General features: G+C 37.8%; 1 protein-coding gene across 1 annotated transcript in view; it reads right to left on the bottom strand.

The window, feature by feature from the left end:
• Positions 1-20,336, bottom strand: part of LOC129003435 (histone-lysine N-methyltransferase ash1) — a 74,521-nt gene extending 54,185 nt beyond the window's left edge. The window contains exons 1-6 of the mRNA XM_054431729.1: positions 20,105-20,336; positions 17,641-17,796; positions 16,106-16,222; positions 14,597-14,737; positions 12,645-12,818; positions 5,968-6,642 (exon numbers count right to left, since the gene is read on the bottom strand). Coding sequence (XP_054287704.1) covers positions 5,968-6,642; positions 12,645-12,818; positions 14,597-14,737; positions 16,106-16,222; positions 17,641-17,748 — 1,215 coding nt within the window. The 5' untranslated portion in view covers positions 17,749-17,796; positions 20,105-20,336. The remainder of the gene's footprint in view (positions 1-5,967; positions 6,643-12,644; positions 12,819-14,596; positions 14,738-16,105; positions 16,223-17,640; positions 17,797-20,104) is intronic.
• Positions 20,337-20,379: the final 43 nt, after the last annotated feature.

Raw genomic sequence — 20,379 nt, 5'->3', positions numbered from 1 at the left:
CTATGGCGAGGGTATGTTTACCATTGTGATAAGCACACATAGAATATAGGATTAAAATTACCAGACGATCTTTTACCCACAGAAATATGAATTTCTCAAAGCTTTAGTGTTGATTGAACACACATGGTATGACCACTAAATATTTTGCCAGCGGACTGTACAAATGACAGCTCGACCTGTACACAGTTCAAGGGGACTAACAGGTTTTGAGTGGCACAATTAAACAACTCACTCACTTCTCAACCTTCTGGTTCAAACTGATCAATAACATAAGATGTCTATACTGCGGAAACCGCTCAGAAAATAAATAATTAGATAGATCTTAAGCATATTTTTCAAGAGGTAGGCATTACTAAACAAAATAGGATAATACTGTATTTGGGAGTTTCACCAATTAACTTAAAACACAGTAGATTGTTGAGAATACCCTATGCATTTTGTTAAGTCTTCCGCACTGTTGAACAAGCGAATGAAATAATTATCCAGAACCACGGGACGAGGAAGTAATAGGTGAAAAAGTAAAAGTATTGTTTTGGTGATTACCAGAAAGCTAAAGAACGTTCCTGACTATTATTGCAAAGTAACAGTGTTTTCCATCTCTATTTCATACCCATAGCAAATTAGCCTAAAATGAATAAACAGTCAATCCTTATTTGATTTCTGAATTTGTGTGATTTATTAATTCTTTGGGGGCATACCATAATAACACATTGTAAAATAGTAAAAAAATTGTCTGGAAAACTTTTCCTGATCAAAACTTGTAGATTCGTGGATACATGTTATTCACAGTACAGAGTAGAAAAACGTACAAATACGAATTGCATAAACAATGACTAATAATTACACAATCTGCAGAGAAGATCCACATAACAAAACAACACCCTGGTAATTATCCCTGTTATGTTTTAATTACCGGTAATAAATGTGATATAAGAACCTCACAGACGATTCTCACAGTCTGATTAACATTGTCAGTGATTTGCAGTGAGCGTAACCAAACAGGTACGTCCCACGTTCCCAGTCACGGTGTGACGGCTCCGACCTTGGTCCGGGACCTTAGCCTTCAATTAAAATATGCAACCGGCAGCAAATCTTTATAGCCCGGGCGGTCGTTACTCACCGCTAATTTACCCAGACTCGTTATTTAATGTTCCTGCCATATTTGTACCTAGCCGCCTTTCCTGTCTCGTCTCATTTCACCGTCATTATCCGGCCATTGACGACTCGTCCTTTTGGTTTCGCCCGATTAATATGGGTACTTTGTAGGCAAATGTGCGTAGACGATGGGGTTTATTTCAAACAAAGATTATAGGCACTAAATACTTGGATGAAAGTGAAATTTAGTCATTAAAGTTCAAGTTTTATGTTGTACTGGTTTTACCACAAATGCTTAAATAGTAAAAACTGGTCATCAACTGCTGCACAATTTGGATTAATTTTGTTTAGAGAGGTAACTACTGTACTTAAATAAAACTTGAACAAATAACACAAAGTAGTTTTCATTCATTTGCCACATACGTATGAATAAACAGGTTATATGATACTGAAGCTAGTTAAAATACATTTAGGGATTTGGACCGTTTCCTTCTAAAACGTTATAAAATGCCAATGGTGTACAATACAAATTTTTAAATAGGATTTTAATAACGTTTAACTTGTAACAGTCCCGTAGTTATATTATTATATAAATAAAGAAAATTGACCTACCAATATACTAACTTATGATAAGAAATGAAAAAATATTCGTAATTCCGATAAATAAATAGTTTTTGTTAGTTTTTCAGAATTTTATACCTCAAACTATGTTCAAGATTGTTTTTAGTTATAAACTTAAACAAAACATCTACATTAATTGAATAAGTTATTTTCTGTAATATTTTCCAAACTTTAAACGCTCCATAACATATCCAATAGTGTTTCAAATTTTTCCCAATTGTCACAGAGATTCAAATACAGATTACTTTGAAAGCATTAAACAAGAAAACCAGAGACGGTGGCTTAGCTACTGTTTGACAAATGGAGTCGGCTATTAGTTAAGAATTTCACGACCTTGACATCTTGTCATAAACCGGTCACACCAGTCTGGTTCTGTCTCTGTCAACAGTCAACTGGCTTGCTTCACTGCACTCGACAAATACCTGCACAGTGCATGCACCAATAGCAGCCTCTCTACACACAGTGCAAACATACCAACTGTTCTTGCTATTAATTAGTTCTTCAACTATAAAAATTATTTAAAAATACACCCACTGCATGTAACCTGCAGACTGTTAGCATTTCTATTTGATCAGATTTTCACAAAAATATTATCTTAATTCACCCGGCGCAGCAAACCTCCAGACAAAACAAATTATTTACCATTTACCTAAATGGGGGTTTTACAAAATAATTCCCTTAAAATTGTTATATTTCTTTTTCTTTAAATGACAATAATTTTTATGAGTAGGCTACGAAGGTTTGCTGCTTTGGAAATAAAGTGTGTTTTATTGAAATGTTAATAGCTTAGTATGAAATAAACAAATAAGTCGAAATTGATAAAAATATATATATACTGTATATATCCCTAAAAGAGCAAACTACAGTTTATTCACACTACACAGGAATAACATGTAATTTTAAATTTACAGTGTTTAGTACTTTTTCTGTAACCATTAGAGGTATACTACAAAGTCTTAATGTACAATTTATTTTTGCAAGTCCTACAAAATAGTTTAGACCTAATTGTTTTAAGAACCAAAATTGGGAAAAACCTATTTTTAACACATAAAACCCTGTTTCCATGGCCCCTGATCATGCTGGTTTGCGAACTCTTTTGAATGAATGTACCCTAGTAGGTTTAATCATTTTTATGTTATTAAGTTATTGTGCTAACGTGCGTAAGTAAACAGCCAAACTTTGAAAAGGTCAAATTAAGGATATAATCAAGAATAAATGTTCCAAAAAACTTCATCAACCAGATATCCGCCATTTTGGATTTTTTACATAAACATTTCTATCTTTAGATTGTTTCAACCAATCTTTGTTAAACTTGGAATGTATATTCTTAAGGTACAATAGTGAGATACCTATGTTAGAACAAAAAGTTAACTTATTACAATTTAAAAATTTAATTTTACTGAAAAAATGGTTAGTCTTATGAAAAAGTTTTTAGAAACTTTTTATTTAGCATTTAAATTCCATGATTATGGAAGGTTCCTAAATATGCATTGATTATTCATAGAATATTAATACGGTAAAATTTTTCTGTTTGTTTTTTTTACAAAAATAAGTACCGGTAATTACTATATAAGCAAATATTTAATCAACTTCTTTTTGATAGTTAAGCTAGTAAGCCTAGCAAATGTTAGCTAATATAATATTCTTACAAGACAAAATAAGTTGATTACAATAAAATATAGAAAACCCCAGGTATTTATTGTGCAACACTTCATAAAAAAATAATCAGATTGATAAGAGAGCTCTAAAACCAAATGGCCTCGATTGAGAATTGATGAAACTTGTTTGTTAGCAATAACTTAACTATCGGCTGGGTGATATTTAACATGAAGACTTTAAATTTAGTTTTCTTTCACAAAATCACACCAGTAGTGCGGTTTGGGTCCGGCTCGTATCAGATGAAACTGTTTTGACTGTTAAATCTTATGGCAGCTTTCACACTAGTGCGGTTTTACCTCGACAAATATAAACCTCTGTCCGGGTGCAAAAACACCAAGACGATCTTAAACTTCCAATGCAGGCTCGTATCGGATGGGTAATATAACATATTAGCTCTTATGTACGCTTTCACACTTGCATGCATTCAGGGCTGGTTTAATCCCGGACTTGGTTCTCCAATACTTAAAAAAAATTGTTTGTACAAAATGAGGAAGAAATTGACATAAAGCGCTTTTGATTACTTTGGCTTTTTATTATATTTTGGTTTGGTTTGGAGGCGGATGTGGGGCAATACCTGGGGGCTGCAGCAAATCATTTTTCATTTACTTGGTTAAATTTTTACAAAAATATTTCACTAGACACGTAGGATTTATTCCACATTTAAATAACACTAGGTTTAACGAGTCCTTAGGGTTTCTTCTATAGGGAAGGTAATGAAGTTTTGTTTTAGCTAAAACCTCATAAGTTAATACATGCACATACATACATAAATCAGAATTTGAACTACAGTACTACTGTTTTTCTTCTCTGGGGCCAAGAAACCAAAAAAATTGGTCCTAGTCTAGGTGTTGTACCACCACGAAAGAATCTTCTTCCCTGTCTTTGCTAAATCAATGAAAGCATAACATAGTTATGTTGTAGTTATGGTAGAGATGTGTGTGTGTTTAGAGTTTAAATTAGATTGTCTTGAACAGTCTACACAAGTTTAAGATCTTCGCTTCGTCACCCCATAGCTGAATCACAGACTTGGCAACGGAGGTAGCGGCTGCTGACATCACAGAAGTGGCTATGGCCTAGCTCTGAGTTTAGCACTGAGGGGTGTAGATACGTAAGATTCCAACCCGATCAAATATAATTCATATTCTTGGCTAAGTTACTTACTTACTTGACTCAGTACTATTCGCTAAAAGCTTGAGTGACGAGTATCAAGTGAGAAATTTGAGCCCAGCCGAGCTTTTATTCTTGTGATCGCAGAAAGCGTCTGCAAAAAATCGCTCGATCTAAAATTCCCAGTGTCCCACTGATCACGTAAGACGATTAAAATGTCCCTGAAACTGGGGGACAATGATGATGTCTCCATGTCCATAGATGTTCACGTTTTCGCAGCAATCTTGAAAGCCGATAAAGTTTTCTTGGCGACCATAGCGTATAATCATGCGAGTGCCGCGATCACGGATAATAGTCGTGATGACAAAGTGTTGAATGCACACCCCCCCAAAATTATAACTACTTAACACGTTTGCTGCCAAGTGCTAGATACCGGGACGGCGCCAAGAGCTGAACTAGTGCTCGCTGCTGATACACTGAATTGCAGTAAAAACAACAGTAGTTATACTGGATAGCAATGTTCTGCAATAAAACAGGCTTTAGACATAGTACCAAGCGATTCTGATAGATAGCAGCACGACCCAGGTTGCAGTCGGTAGTAGTGTCGCTATCTAGCAGAAAAGAGGTGGGTAAAAGCCCTGTTCTATACCCCCCTGTGTCTCTGGTGGTGATTTTGGGAAACTACATATTCTATTGTCAGAAAAGTACGTCCCCATGAGCTGCAAAGATATAAGACGCTCGTGACGAGCTGGCTGATCCATGAAAACATTAAACAACACAACAATAAACGGTGACGTTCCAGAACGTCCCTAGCTACTGGCGCCGTGGCCCCGCTGACGTTCCGGAACGTCCGTAACAGCGAACGTGTTAGGTTAATACTATTTTTTACTGGTAATTATCTATAAAAAAATCATAATGTAACACAATTAATACAATTGACAATTCCTTGATACTCCCCTTATCTTTTTCAAACCTAGGATCCCAATCGGCCTGTTTCTAATTATATTTGAACAAAATTCACGACTTGATCACCGTATTAAGGTTTTCAGATTCGATTGGGTACCCTGTTAGTTTATAAGGAGTGGGCTAGTGTCTACAAGTACAGTACTGCTAATCTATATAATTTTGGACAGTTTGAAATTAAGCTGTCACCAAAGTGTTATCTTGCTAAGAGCTGTTGAGCAGATGTTTTAACTGATTAGGTTTTAGTTGATTTCAAGTATTTGTAATTCGGTTGATAAATTATTGTTTTGCGTCTTTCAAAGTTCATCTGCTGTTAAAGTGCCATTTCATTTGCTAGAGCTAATGGGCATTTGTGTAAGCGATAGGTCATATGTGACAAGACTGTATATATTTCCCAGTATCGCAGTTAAATAGAGGATACTTCAGATGTTAGTCAGTTATCAGACCATGGTGAGTGTTTTACAAAAAAATTCACAACACTACTATGTTTACAATAAATAAAAAATGTATGTAACCACTCACCTTTGAAGGTGTTTTTTCTTGTTCTGTGCTGGGTTTCGACTTCCGTCTGAAGTTCCTCAGCTTGTTAGTAGTCTGAGGGGATGGTTTCTCAGCACTTTTAGGAGGGGAGACGACTTTTGCAACCCGACTGTTTTTAACACTTTCACTAGTCCTATTGTTCACTTTCACTGGAGACTTGACGTTTTTTGTTTCTGATCTCAAATTTGCTAAACGCGCTGAGCCTCGTAGAGAACTAGGGCGGCTCACTTCTTTGACTAGTTTTGTGCTGTTATTGACGACTTTAGTAGGTTTTTCTTCAACAACCGATTTCGAACTTCTAGAAGCTACCTCTTTCTTTTCTTCAAAGACCCGCTTTTTCTTTTCTTCCACTTCCTTTACAGGGCTCTCAATTATTTTTTCTTTAACAGGGCTCTCATCTTTCACTGGTTTTGTAGGCTCTTCGTCCGGTTGTTTCTTTACTTCAGGAGTAGGTGGCGCCTGTTTTCTTGGCTCAATCTGTTTTCTAGGTCTTGGTGACCTACAGCTGCCTTGACTTGCATCGGAGGATTTGTCTGCTTCTTCATCTGACGAAGAATTGCTTCTTTCTTCACTACTCGAACTAGAAGATGATGATTCTTCCCTAGCTGGTGGTTTTTTGGTAATCTTCAAAGCTGATATTTTTAATTTCAGACCACCCTGAAACAAGAAAGTAGAATATGTATAAGTTATTCAACAAGACTGATTCAAGGTATAGCAGTTAAGCTTGCCTTAGAAAAAAAGTCTAGGTAGGTTAGGTCATATTACACACCGAAAATACACAATAATTCGTCGCTGAGTGACTTTAAAGTGTAGGCAATATTAGTTGCAGTTACTGCAATAAAAAAGTGTCCCCAGTGGACGAAATATTATGAGTTTTCTCTATCTTATGAGTACTTTAGCCTTCCTGAACCTTATGCTATCCCTTGGTTCTAAATATTACCAAGGCTAATATTATCCAAGGCAAACATGAGACAGCTGGAATTTAAAGATAGCCGACTAGCACAGGATGTTTAGTGCTTTGACTCCAACAGGACATCATGTAAGTACTATGATGTGCCTAAGACAGCCACCATTGTACATACTGAATACTAAAGGTTCATTTACACTATCGGCCAGTTAGAATGACTAAACAGAGGATTGTACATAAATAACATAGATGTATGTCATGACATTTCCATAATAGATGTAGGAAAAGAGCTCTCATCACAGATCTAAATCCAAGGTGTCTTCAACAGCCCTGTTTTGAAGTACAAATCTAAAGGAAAATCAGCAAGACAGCACTCAACGACTAACTGCTCCACAGGCTTACTTATCTTAGACTATTTTTCTCAAAGGCTCCACAATAACTTTAAAAATCAAATACCCCAAAGAGCAGCATACTGTTATGGCTGATAGATCAACAACAATAGCAATGATCTGGATGATGGCATATTATTCAGAGGAATTAACAAAAAAAATACAACAACTGCAATCTTCCCTGTTTTTTTTTCAAACACCTTTGACTGCTTTAACATTGATATGTTAATAAAACAGCTTGAAGACAATGGAGTAATAGGAACAGAAAAATGTTTAAGAAGCTATCTCGCTGGGAAAACTCAATAGGTCAAAACTCAAACAATAGGAAGAGGAATAACAAAACAGCTTCTGCCGTCAAACTAAAACCAACAGAAATTGGATTATACATTGCCATTAATAGGAAGCAGAGTACTGTCAAGCAAATGACATCTTATCCTATACATCAACAAAAACAAAAAAATTTCTATGGCGGAAAACAGCTTCTTCCCCAAAGCAGGGATTCATTAAAACACTATCTCAAAGCCATCACCCTTGGGGTACCTCAAGGATCTGTTTTAGGATCTATCATGCGTCAGTCTAGGATCTATCTATTCTTTGTCAGTGATTTTCCAGGATAGCTAGAAAATTACTGCTCAACGCTAATGTATGACGAGACGGTACTTAAGCTGCAAACCCTCAAACTAAAACCACCAGAAATTGGATTATACATTGCCATTAATAGGAAGCAGAGTACTATCAAGCAAATGGCATCTAGTCCATACATCAACAAAACAAAAAAAAATGTTTCTATGGTGGAAAATGGGAAAGACATCAGAGCACCCAAATTTGAAAGAATGAACCTTGTCAAATATCTTGGAATTGCTAGTTATAGAGCCTCAACTGGAATATGTAGAAAACTTAAGTGCATCATTTTAAAACGCACAATAAAGGTGGCCAGCCTGAGACTCCTGAATGGATCAGAGTGTTCACATTTCTTCAAGTCAGTCCAACTTGTGACCTAAGCGCAGGGTTCCCTCTGCTTCTGGCATTCACTTCTTTTATGACCTAGACCGCATCTCGAGGTCTTTTTTGCACGGAGAATACCCTGGATGAAATGTGACACACAGGTCCAATTGTCCTCACTCACCGTCATCATCGATATGACCGTGTTCACTGACAGCAGTCCTACATTGTTTTGAGTCTCAAGACAGGGCAGCGTGTGTGTTTTGCAATGTTGGGAGTGCCTGGGCAGTAGATGCAATCGGGCGACACAGCTTTGTCCATCCTGAACAGGTATGACTGGAAAAATCCAGGTTCCGTCGGAAATTGGACAAAGTAATAATCCACTTCTGCTGGTTAACAGAATGCAGTACTTGTTAAATCTGTCTCCTGGTCCAGCGTCCCTGTGGCTTCCTCTCCCCCGTCAAAAGTGTGGTGGGAATGACTCGGTTCGGACACTGTTGGATAGGTGGATGCCACTCTGAGTGTTGCTTGACGCTGCACTCATGCGCGCCACATCCTGTACACCTGACTGAGTGTGTCTGCCCACACTTCCACACCGTACAGGAGTATGAACTGGACCACAGACATCTACAACCTTCTGTGACTGGACTGTGGATCTCCAACATTGGCCATTAACCGGCTAAGGGAAGAAACCATCTTAGCGGCCTTGTCTGCCATTTGGAAGATCTGGTCCAGCCAACTAAGATTTCAGTCCACCATGAACCCAAGATATTTGGCAGCACAAACGGTTCGGACTTAAACGTTCTCACGGATCAATGGTGTCAATCCTCTTTTTGGTCAGAATCACGTTCTTGGTTTTGCTCAAAGGATGCGAGAGTCTGCCATCCATGCTTCGATGGTGCACATGACTCTGTTCAGTTTCAACTGGGCCAGTTCAACGCTACGTGCAGCTATTAAAGCCACAACATCATCTTCGTACCCAACTATAATGGTTTTTTCAGGCATTCGACAGACCTCAAGAGGCTGTCGTAGCTGACGGTTCCAAGGGTCTGGGCCGAGTATAGAACCTTGAGCGGCACCAGAAGTGACACTCATGGTCCGGTAGCCTTCCCTAATGTCATAAAATGAGGCGGAACCGAAGGTAGTCCTCTATGATGCGCATGAAGTATGCCTGCACGTGGAAGGTGTTCTTCAGCGCGTCAAGCATATCGCACCACCTATCGGAATGAAATGCATTTCCCACAACAAGTGTTACGAGCAGCACAGCCCTACAAAACTAGTGGTTAAAATCCTCAGCTCGCTTCACCTCCTTAATTTAAACTGTTGACCACCCCTTCCTATAGCCATACTGACGAGGGGACCGCAGCACCCACGGACATTCAGTCGGGAACGGATCAACTTCTCTAGGACTTTCCCAGCTGAGTCCAACATACAGAGAGGTCTGTAAGAGAATGGCAGGTCTGGGTCTCCCTTCCCCTTCCCCATGAGCACAAGCCTTACTGTTTTCCAGCTGGAGTGAAACACAATGGAGCGAGACATTGTATGTGTTGTGACACAAATTTCTAGGGGGGGAATAAACTAGTATTCACCAAGTCAGGCTAGGCCTACCCCTAGAACCGGCCACATTCAAATTTCTTCCCCGGAGTGCTCAGAAGGAGCCGAGAAAAATCCAGGGGTCGATACGAAGTTGTCACGGCTTTGACTGATCAATTTATTTAAAATTTAATCGAAGGCTCAGAGCTCAGGAAACGTTCAGGAAATCCTGCAGACGCTCAGTTGGAGCTATCTATCATCCTTACCTTCGTTAAAAGTGTTTTGGTGAATTTTGCCTAACCTTTGGAATGACTCTGTAGGGCCAACGAGTATTCAATCTTAGCCAACGTGATGTAAATACTCGTATTAAAATGCAACTAATTAGTTAAAGACGTTGGTAATCGATCTAATATCGAATGTAAGGTAAAACAATTCCTACAGAGTCGTCGGGGCCTAATTAATATAACTGAACTGATAATTTATTGTGATAGGTCTAAAATAAATTTAGTATTAATTTTCGTAGCTGATTATTCAACTCAGCCTGCTCCCAAGACTAGATTCTTTCACCCGCCAAAGACGGGGTTTAGAACTCAAACGACAAGTCTCGGGGTATTAAATCGGCGAATTAATTAGAATAAACGGACATAATAATCATTCGTGGAAATCGTAATTTTGAAACCAGTTGATCTAAATCAAACCAAACGATAATCACCGCTAGTCACTGGTAGGCAGGAACTGGCGGGTCTAGAATCAAGTCAGCGAAATTTAAGTTATTAAATTTAGTTATTGAAAATCAAATTTGGAAACGGGAATGCGAATGTTAAACGGAAATTTAAACGTAAATCGTAGCAATGTGATTAACTAATATAGCTAACCTTCTATCGGCGATCGTCAAATCGTGCAAGCGTTGATACCGGGCGAATGTAACGACGAAGTTACTTTGAAGACGGCGTACGAACGAATAATCCTGTCTTGGAGTAAAATCCTTCGTTCGTGCCCGCTCGAGGCTTACGCGCTCAAGCGGCGAACCTTAGTACTACTAGATAACAGCTGATCGAATTCACTTGTTGAGCTGGTCTAGTTTCGTCTGTCGTCTGTCAACAAATAAACACCAGTTTGGGGTTATGTCGTCGGCGGCGTTAAATATCTGTAAAATCGGCCGGTTTAACTTTATTATGTGAAACGAAGTGCTATTATGAATAAATATGTAGTTGTGGATGTGTTTGTGTACTTCACTGTGAATAAAAATAGGCATACGTTCTTTGGCCCATAGCCCAAGCTATGGCCAACACATAGGCCTAGGAGTAGGCTATTGTGGTTAAAAATCGGGTAAGTTCTGGTGTTCATTTATTCGTAGTACGTTTTTACCCCCCTTAAAATTTGGTACCTTACAGTGTTAAAAAGAATCTGGGGATTTATCAATAAAAACTTCTTGAGGGCTTCACTGGGTACCCCATCAGGTCCAGGAGCCTTGTTGTTGTTCAGAGATAGAACGCCTACCTTAAACTCTTCAAGACTGAACAGTAGGATGTTGTCAACCCTTCCGAACTCCCGCAGTGGACATAGTGTGTGAGTCAGGAAAAGGGGGTTGACTATCCTCTCCATAGTGAAAAGCTGATATCTTTAAGGATAAGAGAGATATGAAACCCCCTTACAAACTTGCATAATTTATAACATGTAGGCCTATGAAACACTGCATTTAATATCATTAACGAGTTCTGAAGCTTGTATTTAAAAAAATGCTCATCAGTTTGTCTGTATCCATTTATATACTATTCCTTTATTCATTAATTTTTTTTCATTTACATCCATACAAAATTTGATCATCTTCTGTACAGTAGGGCTATACCGTGTTAGTCTGCCCTTTTGGTATAACCTGAGCTATGAAGCTGGGTGAACATACAAACAGTACCTACACAACATGTATGTAGGTCTCGAATTAAGGAGGAATCAAGTATAAAAAAGTGTTCCAAGCTCTAAAGAAGTAGTTGTAAAAGAAATAATCAAACAAATGGGATGAAATTTTTATTGTGCTAGGCACCATAATTCACCAATGGGGTAGTGTCTTGAAGTGAGGAGATTCTGTATAGGCCTAGGGATAACAGCTCAGAGTGACCACAGAACACCTGGAAAAATTAACAAATTTTTCCCATTTCTCCCTGCAGCAATATCTTTGAAGTAGTCAAGTGTACTATTTTACTAGGAGTGCGGGTCCTAGTTATTTTCAGGTTGAGTCAAACAAAAGTTTAGCCGAGGGATTGGTTTGGGACAAAAATTATCATCAGACCAAACTTAGTCGAGTTGAACCAAGCAGAATGTATATTTCTGTAAAGGCAGAAATGTGCAATAAAAATGATACGATCTTGAGCGATTCCAGAAGATATTCACAGCTGTGCCGTAATGATGGGAGACGATGACGTAGCTGTGACCGCAGCATTACTGTTCTCTATTATGCTGCGACCCCAGACTATGTTCTCAATATGGCCCTGACGGCTAAAGATATTCTTGAATTTAACTAAGGAATATATTTTTTATTTCACCAACACTGCTTTGGCTAAGGATGTTCTCAATCTTGCCATGACAAAAGATGTTCAGGATTTCACCATGGCAGCAGAAGACGTTCACGATTATTTCGTGACCACAGAATATGTTGTCGATTTTACCTAGACTGCAGATTATGTATTCCATTTTTCCCTGACTGCAGACGATGTTCTCAATGGTTTAACAGTCAGGGTTTTTATGGATCAATGGAATTCATGATTCATGATGATTTTCAAAATTCCAGTTCTGTAGCCGCACAACTGAAGGTGTTAGTCCTTACAGTAAATATGTTGTACAGCAGAAAACAATTAGGTAGCGTATATGAGATTTTATAGCGGTAGGCCTACCTGGTCCTGGATAGAGAAGTGTTTAGGTGGTTGTCCGTTGGTGGTAGAATGCTCCGAGCCACTAGAACTGCTGTTGGAGCTACAAGAGCTGACCTTGGTCCTGACTGGAGAAGCCTGTGCCTGTTTTTCACTTCCACACAGAGACCACCAGCTGCTGTGACTGTGGCTGTCTCCCTGTAAACACAAACTTTCTGTTAGTTTCATAAGCATTACAAATCTACGAAATCAGAACTCCTAAGTAACACATCATTAAAAAATATGACATTACACCATCTAAGGTCGTTCTTCATTGGGTTCCACTTTTTTTCAACATCTAATTTATTGGATAGCTTGATATTTAGGCCTACTACATCAAAATGAGGACTAAACCCTGTACTATTATTTACAATACTGGCCACATACATTTTATGTTTAAGGATATCTTAATCCCTTTCTACAACATTGGAGCAGTTAATTCGACTTGTAACATAAATATAAATAAATAAGGCAGCTAAAAGGATTACAAATTGTATTGTTCTTATTTATAACCCTAGTTCCCAATAACCCTACATTTCACAAACTCGACACCCTTCCAGTCCACATTACGCTTAGTTTTCGGGACTCTACTGTAATAATTTATTATACATCAGCTTTCTTGTCCCAACTCTGACTGAGACATATATTTTTTCTATGAATAAGATATCAAATAGCTCAAGTGGACAATGATCATAAATTTCTTTAAGAATGTACTGGAGATGGAGGTATCTGCATTTTCTTCCTCGATCACTGCACAATCCTGAATATCTTCCCAGTCACAGAAATATGATCACTGTCGTCTGTATTCCCGGCAAAATTCTGATCATATCACACGGCAGTGCAGTCATTCCCCAGTTGTGTAGGAGTCTTTATCGTCTTTCGCGGTTGTGTAGATGTCATTATCGTCTTCCACCGTAAGCAGAATCCTGAATACCTCCCACGGTAATGGAAACATCACTGGGCCTAAATTCTGATTATCTCCCGTGGTCGTGAAGACATCATTATTTCATGGAAAAATCCTGAATATTTGCTGCAGTAACAAAAGCATCATACCAGTCTTGTGCGATTCCGGCAAAATATTCGATTCCGGTCATTATTGTCGTCATCCGCGATAGAGGCCACATCCTAAACATCTAGCGCAGACATGTATCTATCATCATCGTCTCTTGCAGTAACGGAAAAGTTATCGTCTTCCACAATCACGGTAACAATTTAAATATCTCCCGAGGCCATGTTGACATAAATATTGTCTTCTACGATCACAGCCAGATCATGATCATCTCCCATGGACGCAGAAATCATTATTGCCTCTTGCTGTCACGGAAAAATTATAACAATCGTCTAGTGTGGCCGTGTGGACATCATCATCATCGTCTTCTGCAATTGTGGTAAAATTCTAATCATTTCCCATGGCCATGTAGACATCATTATCATCTCCTACAGACGTGTGTAGATCATTTTCTTTTCCTGCGTTCATGGAAAAATCCTGAATTTTCTCTGCTGTAACTGAAATATCATCCTCGTCTCTTACAATGCTAAAAAAATTATGAACATCTACTGCGGTCGGTTGGTAATTATCTTCTGTGAAGTTGGCTCAGTTCTGATCATCTCCTATGGCTGTGGAGACATCATAATTGTCTCCTACGGCCACGGTAAACCTCATTGTGCAATAACGACGAAATATTGAATAACTCCTGTAGTCATATGGTCATTATCATTGACTTATTTTGACAATCGATCTCGATAACAATACCAATCCAAATATCGTCAATATCGGGAATCAACACATCCCTACCTACTACTTTAGTACCAATTAACTAGTTGTTCAAAACGTAGTAAATAAGTTGATGGATAATCTTAAAGCTATTTCGGCTGCATGGTTGTAGAGTATTGGTTCTTAAAATAAATATTTTGCCAAGTATTAGCTGGTCCGTTACCTCAGAGTCAGTGTTGGATTCTCCGCCTGTGTCGGAGCTCGAGTCTGCCTCAGTATCAGACCCGGAGCTCGAGTCACCACTAGGTTCCGGAGGCTCTGGCTTGGGTGTCAGAACCGGAGCAGGCATCGGGGTCAATGGCTCCTGGACAACATAACACTAAATTAGTCATGAATCGGTTCGGATTTTCTCTGATTGGTGACTACCAATCAGAGACAAAAAATAACTAAAACAAAAAATAACTGACTAGTTATTTTTTGTTTTAGATAGATAAAATTACCAACCACTAAAATATTAGACAAATTAATATTTTCCTTTGTTGGTGATGCTAGGTTTACATTGTTACAGAAATTACTGCAGGCATTTTTTGTACAAGAAACGTGCATATCATAATGTTATAATCGGTGAAATCTAACAATTTTGAACATCGCTGGCAATAATTAAGGATCGTCATCTCCTGTGATTACAATTAAACCTTTAAAACATCCCCCTCAATCACAAAGATATCATCACTATCTCCTCCATTCAAGACAAAATTATACTCCTGCGATCTAGGTTGAAATTGAAACCACCCAAGAAATCACATCACATTGAAGACTCATCGTGCAATCAACTCAACAACAAAACTTTTCAGGGTTATCAGTACGTATACAAAAGTTATAAATGACAATATGTTGTTTAGAAAAATAAAATATCCCCTCCCCCCACCAAAAAAAAAAAAAATCTCAAAAGCGCAAGTACGCTGCTAAGCTCCTCTGGGCTTCTACCTGCATTAAGCCGCATCCCCACTATGCAGAATGGCATACATCGGCATGACAAGCAGCAAGTGTGGACACATAGCTGGCTTATTACGATCAGTAATGCCACAGGCCGATTCCAAACTGACAGGTTGTCAGTCCATATCAAAGGAAGCCGGTTGGTTTTGCCGTGCGGACACCATCAGCAGTGGGGATGCGGCTTTGGATAATAAACCAGAGAGGCATCTGCCATCATAGACATTACCGTACACTATTGGGTACTTTGGTATTATACGGAGGCCACCCTTATACAGCACGCTGTGTCATGTACCACTTTGTTACGTTGGATTATCATAAATAGAAAGTATGACTCATCTGGTATCGTTTGATTCATAACGAAACGAGAAAATTCCTACAGACATATTTATGATAACCCAAATAAACATAACTGCCGCAGCGTGCTGTAAAATATGTGGCCTACATATAACAGACCTTTTGTTGAAACACAAATGACACTAGTGATTTGACATACTTAAGTTTTTTTTCAAACAATCTTGCCTTTTTCATAAACAATGTATTCTAACATTCTAACAATGGTTAGGCAATTCTGTTTGTAAGAGTTCTGCGGTATGAAAAAATTCAATGTTTGGGAAACACCTTTTTGCCATAGCTTTCTATTTCTTCAGCTTCAATTTCCAGTGCTGTTACTGGTCTAATAATTACTAATAATTAACATCAGGATGTCGCTTTTGTTATTAAGGTTTATTCCACACACCTTGATAGCGTCCATGTCAACAGTTGATGGAAGATCGTCCGGTTCTGAATCCTCGGCAGGCCGATGAATTATAGCACTCCAGGAACTGGCCAGTAAGTCACCAGACACAGGCCCAAACTGCAAATGCCATATTTACAGTTAAATGATTAACTTAGATAATTTACTCCTAAATTATTTACAGTTACGTCTCAACATGAAAGCTAAGTCATAGACTCTCTGATCAGAACAGTAAACTTGGGAAAAAAAGATCATCAGCTTTTGTGGAAAGTTTCAATCGCACGGTGTGGGGATCAATTTGTCAGCGTTGATGGACAGTAAAAACTATACCGTTTTACGATGACTTTTAAATATAAATATCACTATTGAAACTTAATACACAATGTAGGCTAGGCTATATGGAGTTCTTGGGTTGGTCCCTTTTTAGATTCTTTGAGACATTCAATGATGAATAATAAATTCATACAGTCTCCTGTAGGCTAAGCCTCTGGTAGTGCTATCTCCTAAAATAAACCTAACTTAGGGTCGCCGGAATTTAATCCCCCTGGAATTTTACCCTCTGGGCAAAGCTGACGTCACTATGACGTAGTAACCTGAGTGGCCAAAAGTTTGTTCGCGGCCAGAATTTTACCCCCGCAGATTTGGAAGTCTAATGAAAATAGCGAGAGCGTGATTAATTAGATTAGCGATAAAAACCGGAATTTTACCCCCTGTCCATATAACTAGCGTTTAGACAACTAAAGATGTACGGGCCGGATTTTACCCCCGGATTTTTACCCCCCAGAATTTTACCCTCTGGCCGATTTTAGAAATTGAATTATTGATTTCCTTATTTCTGTTTAATTAATTGTAAACATGTCATTATTTAGTAGCCTATCTTTATATTTTTTTTCAAAGAACTGTTCGAAACAATTATCATTCAGTTGATTGTTTATACGTCATATTAACCAACTGTTGGCTTCAAAGATTGAATTCTAATAGGCTACTAGAATCTCAAAATTAAAATTAAAAACCTGTTCGATTAGTTAATGTTACAAATAAATTAATATTGGCTACTTAAAAATAAAATGTTTACTAATAAATTAAAACAGAATGAAGATAATTAATCATTCTCACTAATTTATATATCTGGGCCAGGGGGTAAAATTCTGGGGGTAAAAATCCGGGCCGTACACTCTAGGTTTGTATAATTTGATGTGTTCTGATTAAATTCACAACCATTAAAATATATGTTTAATTCCGCCTTTAATCCATCGAGCTGATGTCGCAAAACTCAAAAGTTCGCGGCCGGAATTTTACCCCCTGGTTTGTTACGTCACGTTTGCCCAGGAGTAAAATTCCAGGGGGATAAAAATTTGCTACCCCCTAACTTATATGCCATTACAGACGTGAAAAATATAGATGTGTAAATTGCGCTCACAATAAGAACTAGGCCTACCCTCAATCGAGATTGCAATGTAATATAATATATCCATCATTTATCATATGTTATATCCTATGTAGTTACCAAGCTAAATGGTACGATGGTTGTAACATACCTTGTTGACCGGGGAGCGCCCCACTCCCAGGGGAGGCGCAGCCGCCTCGTATGGAACATGTTCTGGGTAAACCGGTGTTTTGTCTATATTCATGCTGTAGAGCTCCATAGCACAAGTGCTATGCTGAAGCCTTCATGCCTTCCTTGGAACTGTCACCTATAGGAAGATGTAACAATTATTAAAATAGGTCTACCGTACCTATTAAAAATATAGGTACTATAGTAAATCGTTAAACAAGTTACACAACAAATATAGACCTAGCCTACTATATGTGGCAGCATAATTATTTTGAATTATGAAGATTTGGTAGGCCAATGTGAGCAACTAACTTAAGGAGACGAGTTAAACGTTGTTACAGAAATATACAGGAATATAGCCTACCCTACTGTTTAGGGTTGAATGATATAAACTGATCCAGGTACAGTGAGAAGAATAAATTTCCTTGTAGATACTAGCCCCCAAATTGTCAATGAGGTCAAATATTTTTTAATGGTTTAAATACCTACAGATAGACAATTTATATAAAATTGCAGATGAAGCAACTAGTTTCAGTTCTGCAAAGAGGCATCATCAAGCGGCACAAGGACATTGATTTTCATCTAGGCTACCTTGGAAGATCGGCAAAGTTAATTGTTAAAAATGCATTTAAATGCAAAACATTCACGGTAATTACGCTGATCAGCCTATAGATGAAATGATAACGCAAACCTGGCAGAGTAGTAAGTGGCATGATTAGGCCTATGGCTTCGTAGACGCTAAAAATAAGTTAGTTACTTGTCATCTTTTGCAATGGATTGTACTTAAGTAATGGAATGACACTGTTCTACTCTAACCTCTGTATGACATTTCAAAATTCCGCTTGATGACCACGAGCTTGATTCCAGAAGATAGGTCTAATGCTGTTCCGCATTTGTGACTGTATTAAGATTAATTTAGTGCTGAGAAAGTTAGGTTGGATAAGGATAAGGTAACTTAACTTAAAGTTGAGATTTAGAACTAAGTTGTTAACCTCCAGGCTGTTTCAATTTAAGTTAGTAAAAAACCACCCGAATGTAACTTTAAAAACTTAGTTCGTTCTAAATTAAATGTTGCACTTAATGGCCAGGTGCCTTGCTAAGCAGCTCTTCGGAACTGAATAAAACTTAATAGAGGTTTAGCGGGGGAGGTGTGAGATAAAATTATGTCCTTAAATTGGTTCCTAGAAAGGTGTACATGAGGTCTAGGCAGCTACTGTTATGGTAGGCCTACTCCTAAAGTTGCCGGATGGCAATATCATATATTTTTCTACCTATAAAAACGGCACCCGGAGTAAAACTCAATGGTGTCACTGACGGAGTGTTATAGCACTACCTACATTCCTCCACGCTTCCGCTACAATATCATTCTTTCTTCGGTTATAGGTACCTTTTGTTCTTGTCAAAAAGCATTTAAGTTAACCTTATTAAGTTGGTTATAGCCATAAGTTAGGCTGCACTTTACTTGACGTCCTACACTCATTCAATTGTTTTTTTCGATTCGATATTTTAATTCGATTGTTTCATTCGATATATCGTTTGGTTAGTATATATCGTGGTTAGTGTATATCGTTAGGTTAACCTTACAACTAACCAAACGATATATTGAATGAAGCAATCGATTAATCGATATATTGATCGATATTTTCATTCGAATGAGTGTAGGACGTCAAGTAAAGTGCAGCCATAAGTTATAGCCTATAGTTCCTAGTTATTTAAGTTAGGACGTATACATTAGGTTTTAATTTAGATCCATAGGCTACGTTCCCATGGTCACTAACTCAGGTTATAGACCTAAGAGCATGGATTTTTTGACTGGCCTAACTTACTTAAGCAATGACATGTAGGCCTAAACTAAGTTAAGTTAAGCCTAAATCATTATTTTGTTAGGTACCTATCAAATTAAATTCATCGATTAACACTAACTTTAGCTTATTTATGGATTTGGCCTAGAATCAAATTTGAAAACAATAACTTATTTGTTTGATAGGCTAAGTTAGTAAGTTACAGGTCTAGGCTAGGTTCTGGTTCTAGTCACCATTTTAGCAGACACCAATCAGGAATCAAAGATTGACCTTTCAAACTTGCTATTAAAATTTCACAAATCATGTTTCAGGCAATACAACGCTTCATTAAACTGCAAATCTTGTGGTTTTCACTATTATGGGTCAATGTATTGCGTATACATGTGACTATTAGGTGAAAAAATTATAATAATGTAGGCTATACTAACTGGTTCGAATAAATAAATCAGCTTTTACATTTCTCATCGAACATTGACATTCGTAACAGAATGTATTTTCTCTTGTGAGATCGTTTATCAATACGCATTAAAATAATGTAATGTAATCAACCACTAATAATGTCAACGAAGTTATTCAAATAATAACGAAAGTAACGGTGAGCTTAATCATTTTGTTGATAAAACCAAAATATTGACTTTTGTTTACCTGAATCTTCGCCGTTCTCCATAAACACTCCTGGTTGAACAAAATGGCGGGTAAGAAAGAACACCTTATTTTACTAGTTTGGGGATAAAAACATTCTACAAATTAACTTGTTATCACTGTAACAACTAATATTGTTCACCATAAACACTTCTACCAAATTACTTGCTCTGTAAATGCAATAAATATTATTAATTGCAAGGTAAAGCACTAACGCCTGTAATGGACTCCTTAACGAACATCAGCGCTCTACTAAACTTCTCTTTTCATCGGAGGAA

This window comes from Macrosteles quadrilineatus, unplaced genomic scaffold (assembly GCF_028750875.1).
Source record: "Macrosteles quadrilineatus isolate MER2022 unplaced genomic scaffold, UCM_ALF_1.0 Scaffold_9__3_contigs__length_116548681, whole genome shotgun sequence".
NCBI lineage: Eukaryota > Metazoa > Arthropoda > Insecta > Hemiptera > Cicadellidae > Macrosteles > Macrosteles quadrilineatus.
The sequence above is the reverse complement of the archived record's forward strand: the minus strand, read 5'-3'. Positions and strand labels throughout refer to the sequence as shown.